A 16729-nucleotide genomic window follows, 5' to 3' on the forward strand; every position below is an offset into this window, starting at 1 on the left:
TCTGCTTATTAAAGTGAAGTCTACAAGTCATCTCTCTGATGACCTGTCTTCAGATCTTTAAAACTGTAATTGAAGCCATAATATAATAGTGTGTGTATGTGGGTGTGTGTATATGGGGGATATTTAAAGCAGAGAAGGAAAAAGAAGACTTTGAGGCAGGCTTGTGTGCACAGAGCTCATGCTATTGTAGAATAAATCAGTTTGATCTTGAAACTGATATGTGTGCCTGTAAAGGTCAATGGGGCCACTGAGGGCTACATAATAAAGGATTATGCATCAATTCAGGGATCCAGATGGTCCCTGTATACTGTTGCTATTGTAGCAAGTTAATGCTCCAGGACACATATTAACACTTTTGGACCACATGGGTGCTATTAAGTAAATTATGTTAAAATACAACAAATTGTACTGAAGTGATCTGAAAGCATTAATTCCAAATAAGCCTCTGTTGCTTAGTATCTTAAAGAATAATTCATGCATTAGAATTGGCATAATTCACTTGAGTTATATAAGCTGTCACACAGTTAAAAGTTAGCGTAGTGATTAGTAACTGAATTTTACTCTGATTGTAATGGGCAGTTTTGAATGCTGCTCCTATGTGGCTTCTGTATCATTTTTGAAAATAAATTTGTTGAAAATTAGTTACACTTGATTAAATTTAAGTAATTCTTTTTGTTTCACCTGCTCATGTCTCTTTTTAGTCATTACTGAGTTTTGAAAGCAGAGATTTCCTTTTTTCATGTAGCGTGGGGCAGTTTGGGGATCGGGAGCTGATAAGCATGTAAAAGAATAATTATAATAACCTAAGTGTCAGAATGATACATAGAAAAGATACTAGGTCATCACAAATAAATATTGTGTAAAAAACCTTAGAAGTCTCAATGGAAGGATTTCAAAGAAAAGTAATAATGATATCTCAGTTGTGAAGGAAAAAGAGAAGAAAGAGAAGTGTTCTAGGTAGAGCAAAGTGCCTATTAAGACATGAAAGGGAGAGATTGGAATAAATTTTTTCAGGTGCCCATTATACATCAGTTATTTTGGTAGGTGCTTTTATTTACATTATTGAATTTCCACAGTATCTCAGTGAAGTGCTTTTGGGGATCTTCCAAAGATAATTGTTGTATAGATAGGAATTGAAACAGCAACTGAGAATGTACTGAGTACCTAAAATGAGCCAATCTGCTTCATGTACCTTATCTAGTTCTTGCAGAAAATTTATCAGATAGATTTTATTATCCTCATTAAACAGATAAATAAACAGATGCATCAAGAAGGTAAATAGCTTTCTTAGGATAAAATTATAAGTTGAAGAGCAACTTTTTGCAAAGCCTCCCCCTTTCCAGTGGACTATAATAACATGTAGAGGATTCTTTTTTCTTTCAGTTAAAAAAAAAATTAAGATATAATTGACCTACAATATTGTGTTAGTTTTAGGTGTGCAACATAGTGATTTGATATGCTTATATCTTATTACAAAATGGTTACCACAACAAGCTTAGTTAACATCCATCATATAGCAGATTCTTAACATTTGAAATATCCCAAACCTTGAGTCATATCATAGCATTTACCCTTTCCATGTAAGAAAAGTGATTAAAATATTTAAATGATCAAACTTCTATGATGCTATACATATACTATTAAAGCTTATTTCCTCTGTACAAGTCAGCTGAAGTTTTACTGCACATTTTAATCAACCATTTTTCCTGCTGGTTAAGACTCTTGCTAGAGAATACTTTCATGGATCAGTATTCCAAAAGGATTGATGTTCCATTTTATGGATCTATATTCCTAATTTAGTGTGGTACTTATGGTTGGGCTCATCTCACCATAGATCTTAACTTAACCTATTTCAACACCCCATTGAAGTCACCCCAAAGTTTTATTTTCCTCTTGAAAACAGTAACTTTCTTAGCCCTTTTGATTTTCTTTTCACTTCCATCATGAGCATTAGCACTTGGTGGTCTTTTCAGGTCCATTTTTCACAAAGAAGCAGGTTTTTATCACTTTACTAGCTTTACTACAAGCATGAGGAGAGAAAAAAACCCAGCCACGTTATTATAGTTGAGTGATTTTTTATCACATATGAACCTTTGAAATTCATCCTTCAGCAAACTTACAAATTGCTCAATGGCCTGAAATTTCAAGGTCACTCTAGAATTGTTGAACATATTAACACTAAAACTTTGAATTATATATATTCATATATTCAAATACTACTTCTAATGAAATACATATATTAATATATATTATTAATTTATCTGATATATTGAATGTTTAGCTAAGTTTCCTTTTTTAAATAACCTTGAATTATTGAGTGTATTGAGTACAATAACATACATTTCCCAAACTCATAAAGTAGGGGAAGATAAAATAGGTGCTCATCTAACTTAATTTCTTGTGATGTCTTTCTTAGCTCCCAATAACACATGTGATGAAAATGCTTTCCTGTGCCATAATAAAGTATGCATTCCCAAGCAATTTGTTTGTGACCATGATGATGACTGTGGAGATGGCTCTGATGAGTCACTGCAGTGTGGTAAGTATATATAAACTTTTCATGGAGAAGATTCTCAGTCTGAGTAACAGTCTTCTAAAATGACTCCAGGAATATATAAATAAATACCAAAAACAAAGAAATACATTTCTTAATCTCACTAAGAACATGTAACTTCAGTAATATAGACACACCACATATAACCTCTTTAAACTCTACCATAATTACATACCTATTTGAAAATTATGCCTACTTGTTGTAGTGTATTCTTATCAAGAACCACACTGGAAAATGTTGATTAAAATGTGTTTGGTTTTAAGTACTTTGAAATACCTTTTATTTTAAAGACAATATATAGCTGGTTAGTTCAATCTTACAGCCAAATCAATATTTGAGTGAAGAAAAAAGAATACAGTTCACAGCTATCAGAGAATCTAGATACTTAACATTTTTTCCTTTGCTTTATCTTTTTATACATGTATTTACTTGTTAAAATTTAATGTTATTATTATGAAATTTATCTTGTCACATATATATTTATCTAACCATCATATCTATATAATATATATATGAACACATATATAACTTTTGTGATTAAAAATTAGTATATTAAAAATTCCCAGTTGTTATGGAAATATGTGAACATTGTATTTTTGTAAAATATTTAAATGTATACATGAATAAATATAAAATGAAAAGCTGTGAAATCCACATATACCTATGAAAGGTAGTAGATTTAGCTTCCCTTTGTCCTCCCTATGCAGCATCTATCAGTTACAGATGGAGGATAAAGTAGAATCTCTAGCTTGGATGACTTGGAGGATGGTGTTGCTGTTAATGACCTTTAGAATGAGGTTAAGGGGCAGTTTTGCTGGTGTGGGAGAAGAAATGTAACAAATAATTAATTTTGGACATTTTGAATACAAAGTGTTAATCAGACAATCACATGAAGCTGTATAGTGAGTGTTTGAAAATTTAGTTCTAGAGTATGATTAGGACAAATAATACTAACCTGGTGGCCATCAGCATAAGGGTGATACTCAAAATGTGACAAAGAATGATAATACCCAACACTGTAGAAAGGAAAAGGGGAAAACCATATACTGAAGGCTGAAATAAGGGCTTACCCTGTAACATTTTAGAGTAGAACAGAAGAAAACTTTATACAGAAAGAGGGTGAAAAGGGAATAGCAAGAGCAAAGTTAGAAAGAAGGCTGGGAGAGTGGATTATGAATATTAAATGAGGAAACTGTTTCCAAGGTAGTATGGACAACAGCATCAAGCACTGGAGGACAGTGAAGCAGATAGGAGCCAGAGACACCTATGAATTTACCAACTGTCACTTGATATTTATTAGCTCTGAGAGGAATTTCAGCAGGTAGATGTTGCAGAAATGACACTTTAATGAATGAAAGTAAGTGAAAACAAAGAGGTAAGTAAGTGAAAGGAAGATTGAGTAGGGACTTGACTGAGCAGGGAAGAAGGGACATGTCTTGATAAGAGTTATGTGGATGGATTTTTATTGTTATTGGACTGGGAGAGACTTGAACATATGTATTGAGTGAAGAGGAGGAACTAGTGAAGAATGAGAGGGTGGGAAGGAATACTAGGGAAACTGGGGATATTTTAGAACTATCTAGTTTTGCCATGCAATATGATAAACGTCGCAATTAAATAATCATTGTTGAATCTTTTTCTGCTGAAATTTTATTTTTAAACCATAAAAATCTTACATTCTCTCTTCAAAAGTAAAATATTTGCCTACATTTACCAGAAAGTTTATAATAGAAATGACATTTTTTATTGTTAACAAACTCTGGAAAACATCCAATCTAAAACTTCATAATATTCAAAATCAAATGAGTTTTACTTACAAACTGGCTTAGATATGAACATTAACAACTGATTGATTGGTAATGTGTTTTGAACAAAGCCTTTTAATGCCTCTAAGGATCAATATGTAGGATAATTACAATAGTTTTGTGCTTATTGCTCTATGAATTGGATTTTAATTTTCTCATTTTAACAATTTCTTTACACTTTTAATGCTGCTTCCCAAACATAAACGTGACATTATAGCTTCTGAAAGTTATTATTATAACCCAGAATCAGTTCATCCATATGTTCTAGTACTGTACCTAACCAAGCTTAGTCTTGAAAATAATTTTGAGTAGCTTTCATTTTGTTTTCCATTCTAAAGAAAATCTTTAGGATATAGATAATAAGTGAACAGAGGTTGTATACTTGTGTTACATTCTTGTTTCCTTACTTAGAAACAAAATAAGAATGCCTTGTTTCCAACTTTGTTTTCTGGACTTTAATCCTACTTCCAACCACAAATATCTCTTGGAATTATTGTAACTGCCCTAGAAAGAAATGAGAAACATTTCCCATAAGAGGCCTGGGTAACTCACATGGTTAATTAAGTTTAGTGTACATTATGAAATAAAGTTTTAATGAATATTTGTTATATGAATTGGAATGTTTCTTTGTCTTCAGGATACCGACAGTGCAATGCAGAAGAATTTAGTTGTGCTGATGGACGATGTCTTTTAAATACTCAATGGCAGTGTGATGGAGACTTTGACTGCCCAGACCATTCTGATGAAGCACCTATAAACCCAAAGTGTAAAAGTGCAGGTACAGAAAATATATAATACTATGTTTATTCCAAAATTTGTTTTTTTAAGGCAATATTGTGACTCTATTTTTTAGTCTCATATAATATTCAATGAGAGGAAATGCAAATAATTAAGCATGTGATGCTTCTATTGATACCATGCAGATCCTAGTAATCAACTTTGTTTTGGAGCTAGTTATAGAAATGTAAGTCTATGCCCGAAATATGAAGATTTGTGGCAATGAACCAGATGAATTCATCATCCTGCTCCTTTAAAGAAGTCATTTTTTCTTAATATATTATTTTATATGAAGATAATTTTCCTGTATGGACCTACTTGAAAATTTAATCATAAAAGAAATTGAGATTTACTGAAATAGAGTCAATATTATTCAAACTTTGGCAAATGAAATAAATTGCATATCATTTGAACAGAAATATATACATAGCCAAACTTGGTCTATTTTACACTTTACTATTCCAAAGATTGAATACATAGTTATACATTTTAGAATAAACCCAATTACTTCTTTTTTCCCATGTAGTTTACATGTTAACAGGCATTCTTTTATCATGTATGGTAATGAGTAATGTTTAAATCATCAGATTGTGAGTAGCTGCAAAACTTGAACTCCTTTCTGTAGCTATATTTGTGACAACTATGATTTACCGCAAGTATCTTTTTTATGCCTGGACTTAAAAATATCAATGTTATATTTCCAGGAAGAAAAAGAATTTAGGAATATCTAGCTATTCCAGATTCTTAATTTTTAGTGACATATAATTTCTCGGAGACTTTTGGCTTGAGGGAAATGTCAAGCTATCATTACACTTTTGAACTCATTCTTCACAGTATAGATGAAGACAGAAATACTCCATTAATTTTAGTATAGGTGCTTATTTTGATTGTTGAGTTTCAATGTAAAGCTAGATTTGCAGTTGAACATGAAAGTACAGTTTGCCCTTGATTTTCTTCATGTATAAAATATTACACTGAATATAAAGCATTTTATATGTACATATATTTACTATAATTTTTGACAGACAAGTCATCATATTTGTGAATGTATTCAACAATTGCAGTATAAAACAATGGCATGCTCTTTATGTTCCATTTGTTTTATTTTCTTTTTCCAGAACAGTCATGCAACAGTTCATTTTTTATGTGCAAAAATGGCAGGTGCATTCCCAGTGGAGGTCTTTGTGACAATAAGGATGACTGTGGCGATGGATCAGATGAGAGAAACTGCCATGTAAATGAATGCTTGAGTAGGAAAGTCAGTGGATGTTCTCAAGATTGTCAGGACCTTCCAGCCAGTTATAAGGTAGGCACACATCAAAGACAGAAAATCATCTGACAGGTTAGAATTTGGGGCAATAAAAATGATTTCATCCAATATAGCTGTAAAACTTAAAGTCATTATAATATCATTAGTTAGAACTATTTAAATGGAGAGTTTCTGTATATGCAAACCATAATAATAGTGTGGTATATAAATTGTGAGGATATACTCATGGAGACAAAAAAGTCAAAATGTTTTCTAATAAATGCTGATCATAAAGAAAAAAGTAAGCAAAGGACGACCAGTGTTTGAGGAAGGTACTGCTGTTAATAGCTGCATAAATGTTTATGCAACTCTCTTTAAATTCCCGTTGCTTCCTTCGTTTTCCCTCTCATACATCCTTGAAGTGGAATGGGCTAATCATTTATGTACCACAACACTGGAGAATACAATATTTTTTCATATAAACAGGAAGAAAAAAAACAGAGCACGTGAATTATTAGGACTGAGTGCAGGTACACTAAAAATAAATCATGCCTAACATTCTAATTGCTTTTTGTTGGTCCCATTTTCCTGAAGAATGTGATTCACTGACAAAACTGATTGACACAAATAGCTTTTGAAAACATCTCTGTTTCAATATGCATACAAAAAATAATATTGAAGTGGTGCATTAGGTTAAAATCAATTATGTAAATGTGGGAAAACCTCAGTAAAAGCAATTCAGCTGGAAATTAGTGTTTTTAACTGGACAATAGCTCTGGATGAATCAGCAAAAAGACATGGCTTTTACGAACCACAGAGGCAGTCTAATCCAGTTAGGAGTAGTACGGAGTTCAGATTTTGTTCTACTGAGTTCTGCGCTGATCAGAACATACCTGGGGTACTGTGCATATTTATGGACATGACACTTTAAGAGGAACCTTGACAAACTGTACTGTATCCCCATTTGTACAGCCAGTGGCATAAGGGGGTCTGGAAAACACACCTTTGGAAGAAGTTTTACCAAGAGCAAAATGGCTGGTCAGCTGTATTTAAATATATGAAGTACTGGAATAGGGAGCATACCTTTCTGAGTTGTTTCAAAGGTTGGAAATAGGAGTTGGGAAGCAGATTCTGTATAAGAAAGACTTTTTGAACACTAGAATTCTCTACATTGGAATGAGTTGCCAAATTTCTCATGTCTAAAAGTATTTCAGTTGGGACTAAGTGACTTTCTTTAAAAGATGCTAGAGAAAAAAAAAGTGTGTATTACAAAGATGCTTCGGTTTTTCCTTGACAGCCTTGATATTCTATGACAAGTCAGTTCTATCTAATGGTAAATTCACCAAACAACAGCTCTTAATGTGATGAGTATATATGAGGTAATTAATTTTGGCAGTAAAGGTTTTGAAAACCAATGAAGCAGAAAAAATGTTATTGGTGATTTATGTACAATCAATATAGAAATGTCTCCAAAAAAGTCAGGGAATGTGTTATAAAATTATTAGAGGTAATAGTTGAAATTTTGTCATGTTATAAATAATCTATTTTTATCATATAGAATGTATATCTATCCATCTATCTGTCTAAAATTTAAATTTCAAAGTAGATTTATTTGTGTTTATCCTGTGTATATTTTTAATCTGTCATAATCTTGGTGGTAAAATCTAAAAATTATAGAATATGGAATAGTCACCTTTTGACATAACATCAAAAGTATGGTGTAATTTATTTTTAATGCCTGCATGTAAGAAATACTGAGTGCCCAGAGATTCCATATTTGGAAAACTAGTTTTGGTAGAAGTAAGTCTCACCCAGAAAGCCATGATAAATCATACTATTTTAACTACTTTATAAGATTCCTCACAGAGAAATAATTGTTTATTGATACCTTTAAAATATAATTATTTTCTCTGACTTCTCTGAAGGAGTCAGAATGAAATGAGAATTCTAGGTAAAATAGACAAACTGTTTAATTATTCAAAAGGCAATGTATATGATACCTGACAAAATTGCAGTGGATAATGTTCCTTAATATACAAACATGTCAAAACTAATGAATAGGGCTTCCCTGGTGGCGCAGTGGTTGAGAGTCCGCCTGCCGATGCAGAGGACACGGGTTCGTGCCCCAGTCCGGGAAGATCCCACATGCTGCGGAGCGGCTAGGCCCGTGAGCCATGGCCACTGAGCCTGCGCGTCCGGAGCCTGTACTCCACAATGGGAGAGGCCACAACAGTGAGAGGCCCACGTACCGCAAAAAAAAGAAACAACAAAACAAAAAACTAATGAATAAAATAAAACATCTACTGGGGGAAGCAAGACCAGTTCAAAAATGAAAGGAGCTAGGACGAGAATCATAAATAAGAGATTTAAGCAAAGATTCAAAACAAATATTTTATATATTGTGTTGATATATATGTTATATTTATGTTATATATGTCATTTTAAAACATATATATAATATATTTCTGACCATTTATTTATAGGAGATTGAATAAAAAATGTTATATACAACAAAATGCTTATCTATTTTGGGAAAAAAATGTTAGCTGATGGGTTTCTCTTTTTCAGAGAATGGGGAAAACTATCCAGTAAACTATTTCTCATTACATTATCAGCAGAACATGACAACTCCTCCTTCAAATTCTGCAATAAAATGAAAATTGCTTATAAAAGCAAAATTTAGACCTTCTGGACTATGAACAATTTGCTGTAAAACAAATACAATTGATTTTACTATTCAAAAGGGAGTAATAACACTTAACTAAGCAAGAATCTTATTTGGATGGGATGGTAACTTACCATGTGAAAATAAATGTACTTTTGGGAGATAAATAAATTTTAATGTGTATAAGATAACCAGTATTTTAAAATATCACTAAAAAGCTGCAAATTTCTCTGAATGTAATAGGAAAACTTTGGATAGCTATATTTGTTTCTAGTAGCTATATGTTTCTCTATAAAAATTAATATAAATCAAGGCAGTTTGATATAGTTCTTGATTATGAGAAATATTAACATGACATTGAATATATATATCTCACTTTCATAAATATTTTCTTTTTAAGTGAAAGTGAAACTTTTTTTTTTTTTTTTTTTTTTTTTCTTGCGTTATGCGGGCCTCTCACTGTTGTGGCCTCTCCCATTTGCGGAGCACAGGCTCTGGACGCGCAGGCTCAGCGGCCATGGCTCATGGGCCCAGCCGCTCCGCGGCATGTGGGATCTTCCCGGACCAGGGCACGAACCTGTGTCCCCTGCATCGGCAGGCGGACTCTCAAGCACTGCGCCACCAGGGAAGCCCGAAAGTGAAACATTTTTAAACTGTTTTTTTTATTAAACATAGATGAATCTCTCATCTTTTATCTCTGACACAAATGATGATTATTATTTTTTCATTCAATTTATGAATGTTAGGTTAGTAGAATTTCCCATAAATGCCTTTTAATTATTTGGGAGCAAAAAATGTTTTTGTTAAAACAAGGTTAACAAGACTGGGGAGGAAATTATCTTTTTAAAAAGTCTTATCTTTTAATAAACACATTAAAAATACTCTACACCTTAAACATCCTAATTTCATTTGTTTATAGAAATGTTCATTGCATTTGGTAACTTTTACCTTCAAGAAATTAATTTTCCACAAATATGTTTTTATCCAAACTGACTATTTAATATAGTAGTTCTATAAGCCTGACATTAGCCATTCAAAGTAATTTTCAGAAGCCGTATTAGAATTCGGATACTATTTATTTTCATAGTACTCTTTTTGAGAGGAATTTAATGCATTCTATAAAATGTCCTTTCACCTGTCCTGAAGTGCCCCTTGAATTCAAATCTACCCTGTGTCCGCTTATGTGTCTCTGGCTTCCACATGATCACATGATCTGATTTCCAGTTCTTTTCAGTGATATCTTTTTGTAGCTTTTCAGTTTTCTTTTTGAAAAATTTATTTATTGTTTTAAGTGTGGTAAAATATACAACATAAAATTCATCATTTTAACTACTTTTAAGTATATATTTCAATGGCATTTAGCATCTCTATTTTTTTTTTTTTTGACATAGGATAAATACCAATTCCCCTGACTTCCTCATCAGGTAGTAGGATGAGTCTTCTCAAAAAACGTAATATTGGGCTTCCCTGGTGGCACAGTGGTTGAGAGTCCGCCTGCCGATGCAGCGGACATGGGTTCCTGCCCTGGTCTGGGAAGATCCCACATGCCGCGGAGCTGCTGGGCCCGTGAGCCATGGCCGCTGAGCCTGCGCATCCGGAGCCTGTGCTCCGCAACGGGAGAGGCCACAACAGTGAGAGGCCCGCGTACCGCAAAAAAAAAAAAAAAAAGTAATATTGTCACAGGCTCAAATATTATGAGGAGAATTTGGAAAATTAAGTTGTAGATTTTGCTTTGATTTGCTGTTTTGTTAGTGGATTCTAGGGATTACAAAAAATTCTTTATTATTTTAGGATTATTATTGTATCTAATAATCTTAGGATTATTAGATAAATATTGGTATAAATTGTTAAAGATAAAAGTGCCAAGAGCTTAAAGAGATTCGTTTCTTGTAAAAGGACTTAGTAAAAGGTATTCAGGGTTTCCCTGGTGGCGCAGTGGTTGAGAGTCCGCCGGCCGATGCAAGGGACACGGGTTCGTGCCCCGGTCCGGGAAGATCCCACATGCCTCGGAGCGGCTGGGCCCGTGTGAGCCATGGCCGCTGAGCCTGTGCGTCTGGAGCCTGTGGTCCGCAACAGGAGAGGCCACAGCAGTGAGAGGCCCGCGTACCGCAAAAAAAAAAAAAAATTCATTTATCTTTTGAGCACTTTCAGGTGAAGTTGATGCTCCTTCTCCACATAATGAACACCATTTTTTGTACTTAAAAAAATTCTACCCCTCAATTAATTGTTTGCTCATTATTTAATAATTAGCACATATCTCTCTCTAATATTTTCCCAATAGATACAAAGGCTCAAATGTTTACTATGAATAATTGTTGAATACTAGTTTTTCTTGGCAACTTAGAGTTCCTACCTAATTCACTATCATATTCAGTACTCACAAGTTCTTTTATTCAAAGGCCACTAAATAGTCTTGGTGAAGGTTAACATGTTCACAATCATCTGGCCAATTGTAGGTTCATGTTGTATAATTATAATTCTATATGCTACTTGGCAGGGACTGAATATAAAACTGAAAGACCAATCACCGCCCCTTTTTATTTTCAGGAATGCAAAGACATATATGGTATGACATTGTACTGAGAACTGATATGCCAGTTAGTAAATATTACATAATCATTAGAGGGTCATATAGACCATGATAGAGATGCAGCAAAAAAAATGATTTGATGATGCACATTGGTTTAATTATGAAGGGGAAACTATGTTAATTTTATTATTTCTCCAGACATCATATTTGGTTAAGGACTCAGACCCTGCCAATAAATATTAATTGAGCCTTATTATTTGTTAAAAATTACAGAGAGAATCAGCTCTCCTACTGGCTTTATCTACACAATTTCACCTTTGTGCCTCTGGGTTTCTCATGGGTTAACTAATAATAGTGCCTATATCATAGATTTCTGTTAAGACTCTAATGAAATAACATACGTGACAATATTAGTAATTCCGAGAGCTCCACTTAAGGGTTAATCCTTATGATTATTAAAGTCTTCTAAAAACACAATATAATGCAATAGAAAAAAAAGAAAAACAGAAGAAGCTGATGGTTTAGTTTTGTTTTCCTTGCCATTCTCTAGCCAACATGGTTTGCTGATTTATGTTGGTTAACTTTTGTAATCTTGTCAACCTCAGAAGATCAAATGATGATATTTGAGAGAATCCTTTTTTAACTTAAACTGTATGTAATATATGTAATTCTTATTAAAGTTTAATTTCTGGGGGACAGAAAGACTTGGCATTATCTATTATTAAATGATTTTCTTGCTTGAATCATGCTAAACGGATATCCAATAGCAAGAGATAGTGACAATGACATAAATTGATTATGCTTGTTTTTCACTCTCCAGTGCAAATGCTGGCCTGGATTTCAACTGAAGGATGATGGTAAAACATGTGTAGACATTGATGAATGCTCTTTGGGCTTTCCGTGTAGCCAGCAATGCATCAATACATATGGGACCTACAGGTGCCTCTGTACAGATGGATATGAAATACAACCTGATAACCCAAATGGCTGCAAATCACTCTCAGGTATCGAATTGAACTTGTCCACTGAGTCAGCCTCAGTTACACATATGGATCTGATTTTGTAGCTATTCTTGTTGAATTCATTCCTCCTTGCTGTTTCTAAGAAGTCAAAATTCTCCTCTACTTACCTTGATATGGAAATTTGTCACTCTGATATTGCATGTTGTCCACACACTGCTCTGTTTCTAGTACCATTACAGTGTGGTCCTGTGAATTATTAAGTGTCTTCTAGATTTTGAGAACAAGTAAAAAGAACTATCTCTAGCACTTCTTCCTGTATCACAGGTTCTTGGGAGCAGGTTTGGCCAAGGCTATTAAACAGCCTGTTGTGACAGTGTCCTAATATTTTTTTTCCTTCTCCCCTACACCATACACACACTCATATATGTGTGCCAAGGAGAACAACGGGTCAGTAATAATAATAGTAATAATGATGACAACAATAACAATAAATCAGGAATATAAGACTATTTGAATTCTTCCAGTGATTCAACAAGTATTATTAAACTTCTGTTTATTTCAAGCAGTGTGTTTGATTTGTGAATTAGAAAATTCAATAAAATATTAAAACACATTATGATTCATCAGGGTAGAAAATCAAACTTATTAAAATGATACAAAGTAATATATAATAATAACTTAAAATGGGCAGAAAATGGTGCATAATATGTTTCTATTCCTCTTACTGTGATATTGAGTATAATCAATTAAATAACATTGCCAGTTTCTCATATACATTTATGTTGAACAACATTTAAAAAACTAGATGTTTTCTCATCTACTTTCATAAAATCAATTAAAGGGATAGGAATTAAAAAGTTAGTTTTTTAACTGGTTAAAATTGTGCACATTATGGAGAAAAATAACTCTTTTCAATTTTTCATTCCACTCACTTATTCTTGGAATGTTCATCTCTGAATAAATTTGTGTATTATTTGGAGCCCATTGTTTTATTTGCCAGCCTACTTTTTTTTTTTTTTTTTTTTTGCCAGCTCACTGCTTACTACATCATTTATTTAGTGACATGGGATAAGAAGAAAAGATAAAATCTAAAAACTAGTCAGTGTTTCCATCACTTTAAACTTTTCACAAAGGATTATGAAAAGGAGGTGAATGCTAATCATTTTAGTTTGGGTCTTGGTACATCATGTATCCATGCTATAGTGGTTTTCCATTAAAAGTAATAAATAGAAACTAATAACAATTTTAATATAAATATGAGTGTCCCTGAATAATAAATCTTTTGCTAAAGAGAGGCTAGATATTTTCCCCAAAAGTTATTGACATATGATTAACCTATAACATTGTGTAACATTAAGGTAATACAATGCATTCACTTGATATACTTATATACAGTAATATGATTACCATGGTAGTAGTAGCTAACATCTCCATCACTTCACATAATTACCACTTCTTTTTTGTGGTTAGAACATTTAAGATCTACTCTCTTAGCAGCTTTCAAGGGTGTAGTACAGTGTAGTTATCTATAATCACAATGTAGTGCATCAGACCCCCAGAACTTATTCATCTTCCAACTGAAAGTTTGTACTCTTTAACCAACATCTCCACATGTTCCCCACCGTGCAAACCTTGGTAACTACTATTCTACTCTGTTTCAATGAGTTTGGCTTTTTTAGATTCCACATATAAGTGATATCATAGAGTATTTGTCTTTCTCTGTTTGACTTGTTTCACTTAGCATAATTCTTCAAGCACCATCCATGTTGTCTCAAATGGCAGGATTTTATTCTTTCTCATGGCTATACAGATCCCATTCATCTGTTGATGGACACTTGGGTTGTTTCCATGTGGTGGCTATTGTGAATAATGCTACAATAAATTTGGGAGTACAGATATAGCTTTGATATACTATTTTCACATCCTTTGGATATATACCCAGGAGTGAGATTGCTGGATGGCAGTTCTATTATTAATTTTTTGAGCAACCTCCATTCTGTTTTCTGTAGTGGTTGCACCAATTTACATTCCAACCAAAAGAACACAAGGTTTGTCTTTTCTTCAGTCACTGCCAACATTTATCTCTTGTCATTTTGGTGACAGCCATTCTAACAGGTGTGAGGTGATATATCATTATGGTTTTGATTTGCATTTCCCTGATGTTCAGAGATGTTTAGCCCCTTTTCATGTGCCTATTGGCCATCTGTATGCTTTCTTTGGAAAAATGTCTGTTCAGTTCCCCTGCCCATTTTTTAATAGATTGTTTATTTTTTGTTATTGATTTGTATGAGTTATTTATATATTTTGGATATTAACCCCTTATCAGATATATTATTTGCAAGTATTTTCTCCCATTCCATAGGTTGCCTTTTCATTATGTTGATTGTTTCTTTTTTCTTCTTCTAAACTTTCCTTAATAGTCAATTCTTTTTTTAAATTAATTTATTTAGTCTTGGCTGTGTTGGGTCTCCATTGCTGCACACGAGCTTTCTCTGGTTGAAGCAAGCAGGGCTACTCTTCGTTGTGGTGCGCGGGCTTCTCATTGTGGTGGCTTGTTGTGCAGCACTGGCTCTAGGCACGTGGGCTTCAGTAGTTGCAGCATGAGGGCCCAGTAGTTGTGGCTCGCGAGCTTAGTTGCTCCACAGAGTGTGGGATCTTCCTGAACCAGGGATTGAACCTGTGTCCCCTGCATTGGCAGGCGGATTCTTAACCACTGCGCTACCAGGGAAGTCCCAATTGTTTCGTTTGCTTTGCAGAAGATTTTTTTGTTTGATGTAGTCCCCATTGATGATTTTTGCTTTTGTTGCTTGTGTTTTTGGTGTCATAGGCAAACAGTCATTTCCAAGACCAGTGTAAAGGCGATTTTTCTCTATGCTTTCCTCTAGGAGTTTCAAATTTCAGGTCTTACATTTAAGTTGTAAAGAACAGAACTGCCTAAGTATTGAGGTAGAACATGACTGACTAATTTAACATTTATGAATGTAGAACTATATTGATAGGATGGCAAAGCAACTTTAACTTGAGAGACAACTCTTTTGAGTAGGGTTCTGAGTCTCTATTTAACCTCAACAGGAAGACTGGAATGATTAGAGGTGCTGCCATCACTGGTAGAAGGTGATGTCCAGCATCTGTGACACACATTTCTAATCTCTGACACAGAGTATGCTAAAACAGAGTACAGTGCCCTATGTATTATACATATACTGTAAAACTAAAGGCTGAAAGGAAGAAAGTATGAACATAAATTTGAACATAATAATAATTCAAATAATTCAAATAATTTGAACATAACCAGGACAATAACTCTATAACAATAAATGATTTACAATAAAGTCCTCATTTAATCACATAAAGTGGCTACCTTTTTCACTGTTTTTTTCTAATCTATGCTGACATTAAATTTGCTTACGAGGCATCTAAGTGTATGAATGCATCTTAGAAACAAAGATGTTTAAAAGGAGTTTGATCTTTACATATATGAAGCATGGTTAGATTATTTTTATTATCTTTCCTAGATTCTAGAACAAATAATATACTAAAGCATGTTGGACAAATAAGAAGGAAATAGACTCTTACTTAAGAGAAGCTTCCAGGCAGATGAAAAATGTGTATGTAGGCAGTGAAACTCTTGGTTTTCACTGAAGTTATTCTGAGAGCATAAGCTGGTTATTTGATTATCAAGAAAGAATTTTCTGGTTATAGGAATCTTTAGCTATACTGTAGGTTTCTAAGATAGGTGCAGATTATCCTTCTCTGAAATTCATTTAAAAATAAGATTTTTATCCTTCCGTCCACCCCTTTCCCCCTGGTTTGTTTTCTACATCTGTGCCTCTATTTCTGTTTTGTAAATAAGTTCATTTGTACCATTTGAGAGATTGGGATCTCTCATTGACATGTACACACTACTATATGTAAAGTAGATAACTAATAAAAACCTACTGTATAGCACAGGGAACTCTGCTCAATACTCTGTAATGACCTATATGGGAAAAGAATCTAAAAAAAAGTGGATATATTGTATATGTATAGCTGATTCACTTTGCTGTATACCTCAAATTAACACAACATTGTAAATCAATTCCAATTAAAAAAAAAGGAACAAAAAAAATAAGATTTTAACAGCAGATGTTTTCTACTAATTTCAAATAAATTAGATAATTTAATATTCAAGAAGACTGAGGGAAAGA

General features: G+C 33.5%; 1 protein-coding gene across 1 annotated transcript in view; it reads left to right on the forward strand.

The window, feature by feature from the left end:
• Nucleotides 1-16729, forward strand: part of LRP1B (LDL receptor related protein 1B) — a gene marked incomplete at its 5' end in the record, with an annotated part of 1013530 nt that overhangs the window by 744292 nt on the left and 252509 nt on the right. Inside the window, 4 exons of the mRNA XM_007453725.1 lie at nt 2417-2539; nt 4997-5137; nt 6255-6442; nt 12401-12584. Of these exons, the coding sequence (XP_007453787.1) occupies nt 2417-2539; nt 4997-5137; nt 6255-6442; nt 12401-12584 (636 nt within the window). The remainder of the gene's footprint in view (nt 1-2416; nt 2540-4996; nt 5138-6254; nt 6443-12400; nt 12585-16729) is intronic.

The sequence above is a fragment of the Lipotes vexillifer genome, unplaced genomic scaffold (assembly GCF_000442215.2).
Source record: "Lipotes vexillifer unplaced genomic scaffold, Lipotes_vexillifer_v1.1 scaffold606, whole genome shotgun sequence".
Classification (NCBI taxonomy): Eukaryota; Metazoa; Chordata; class Mammalia; order Artiodactyla; family Lipotidae; genus Lipotes; species Lipotes vexillifer.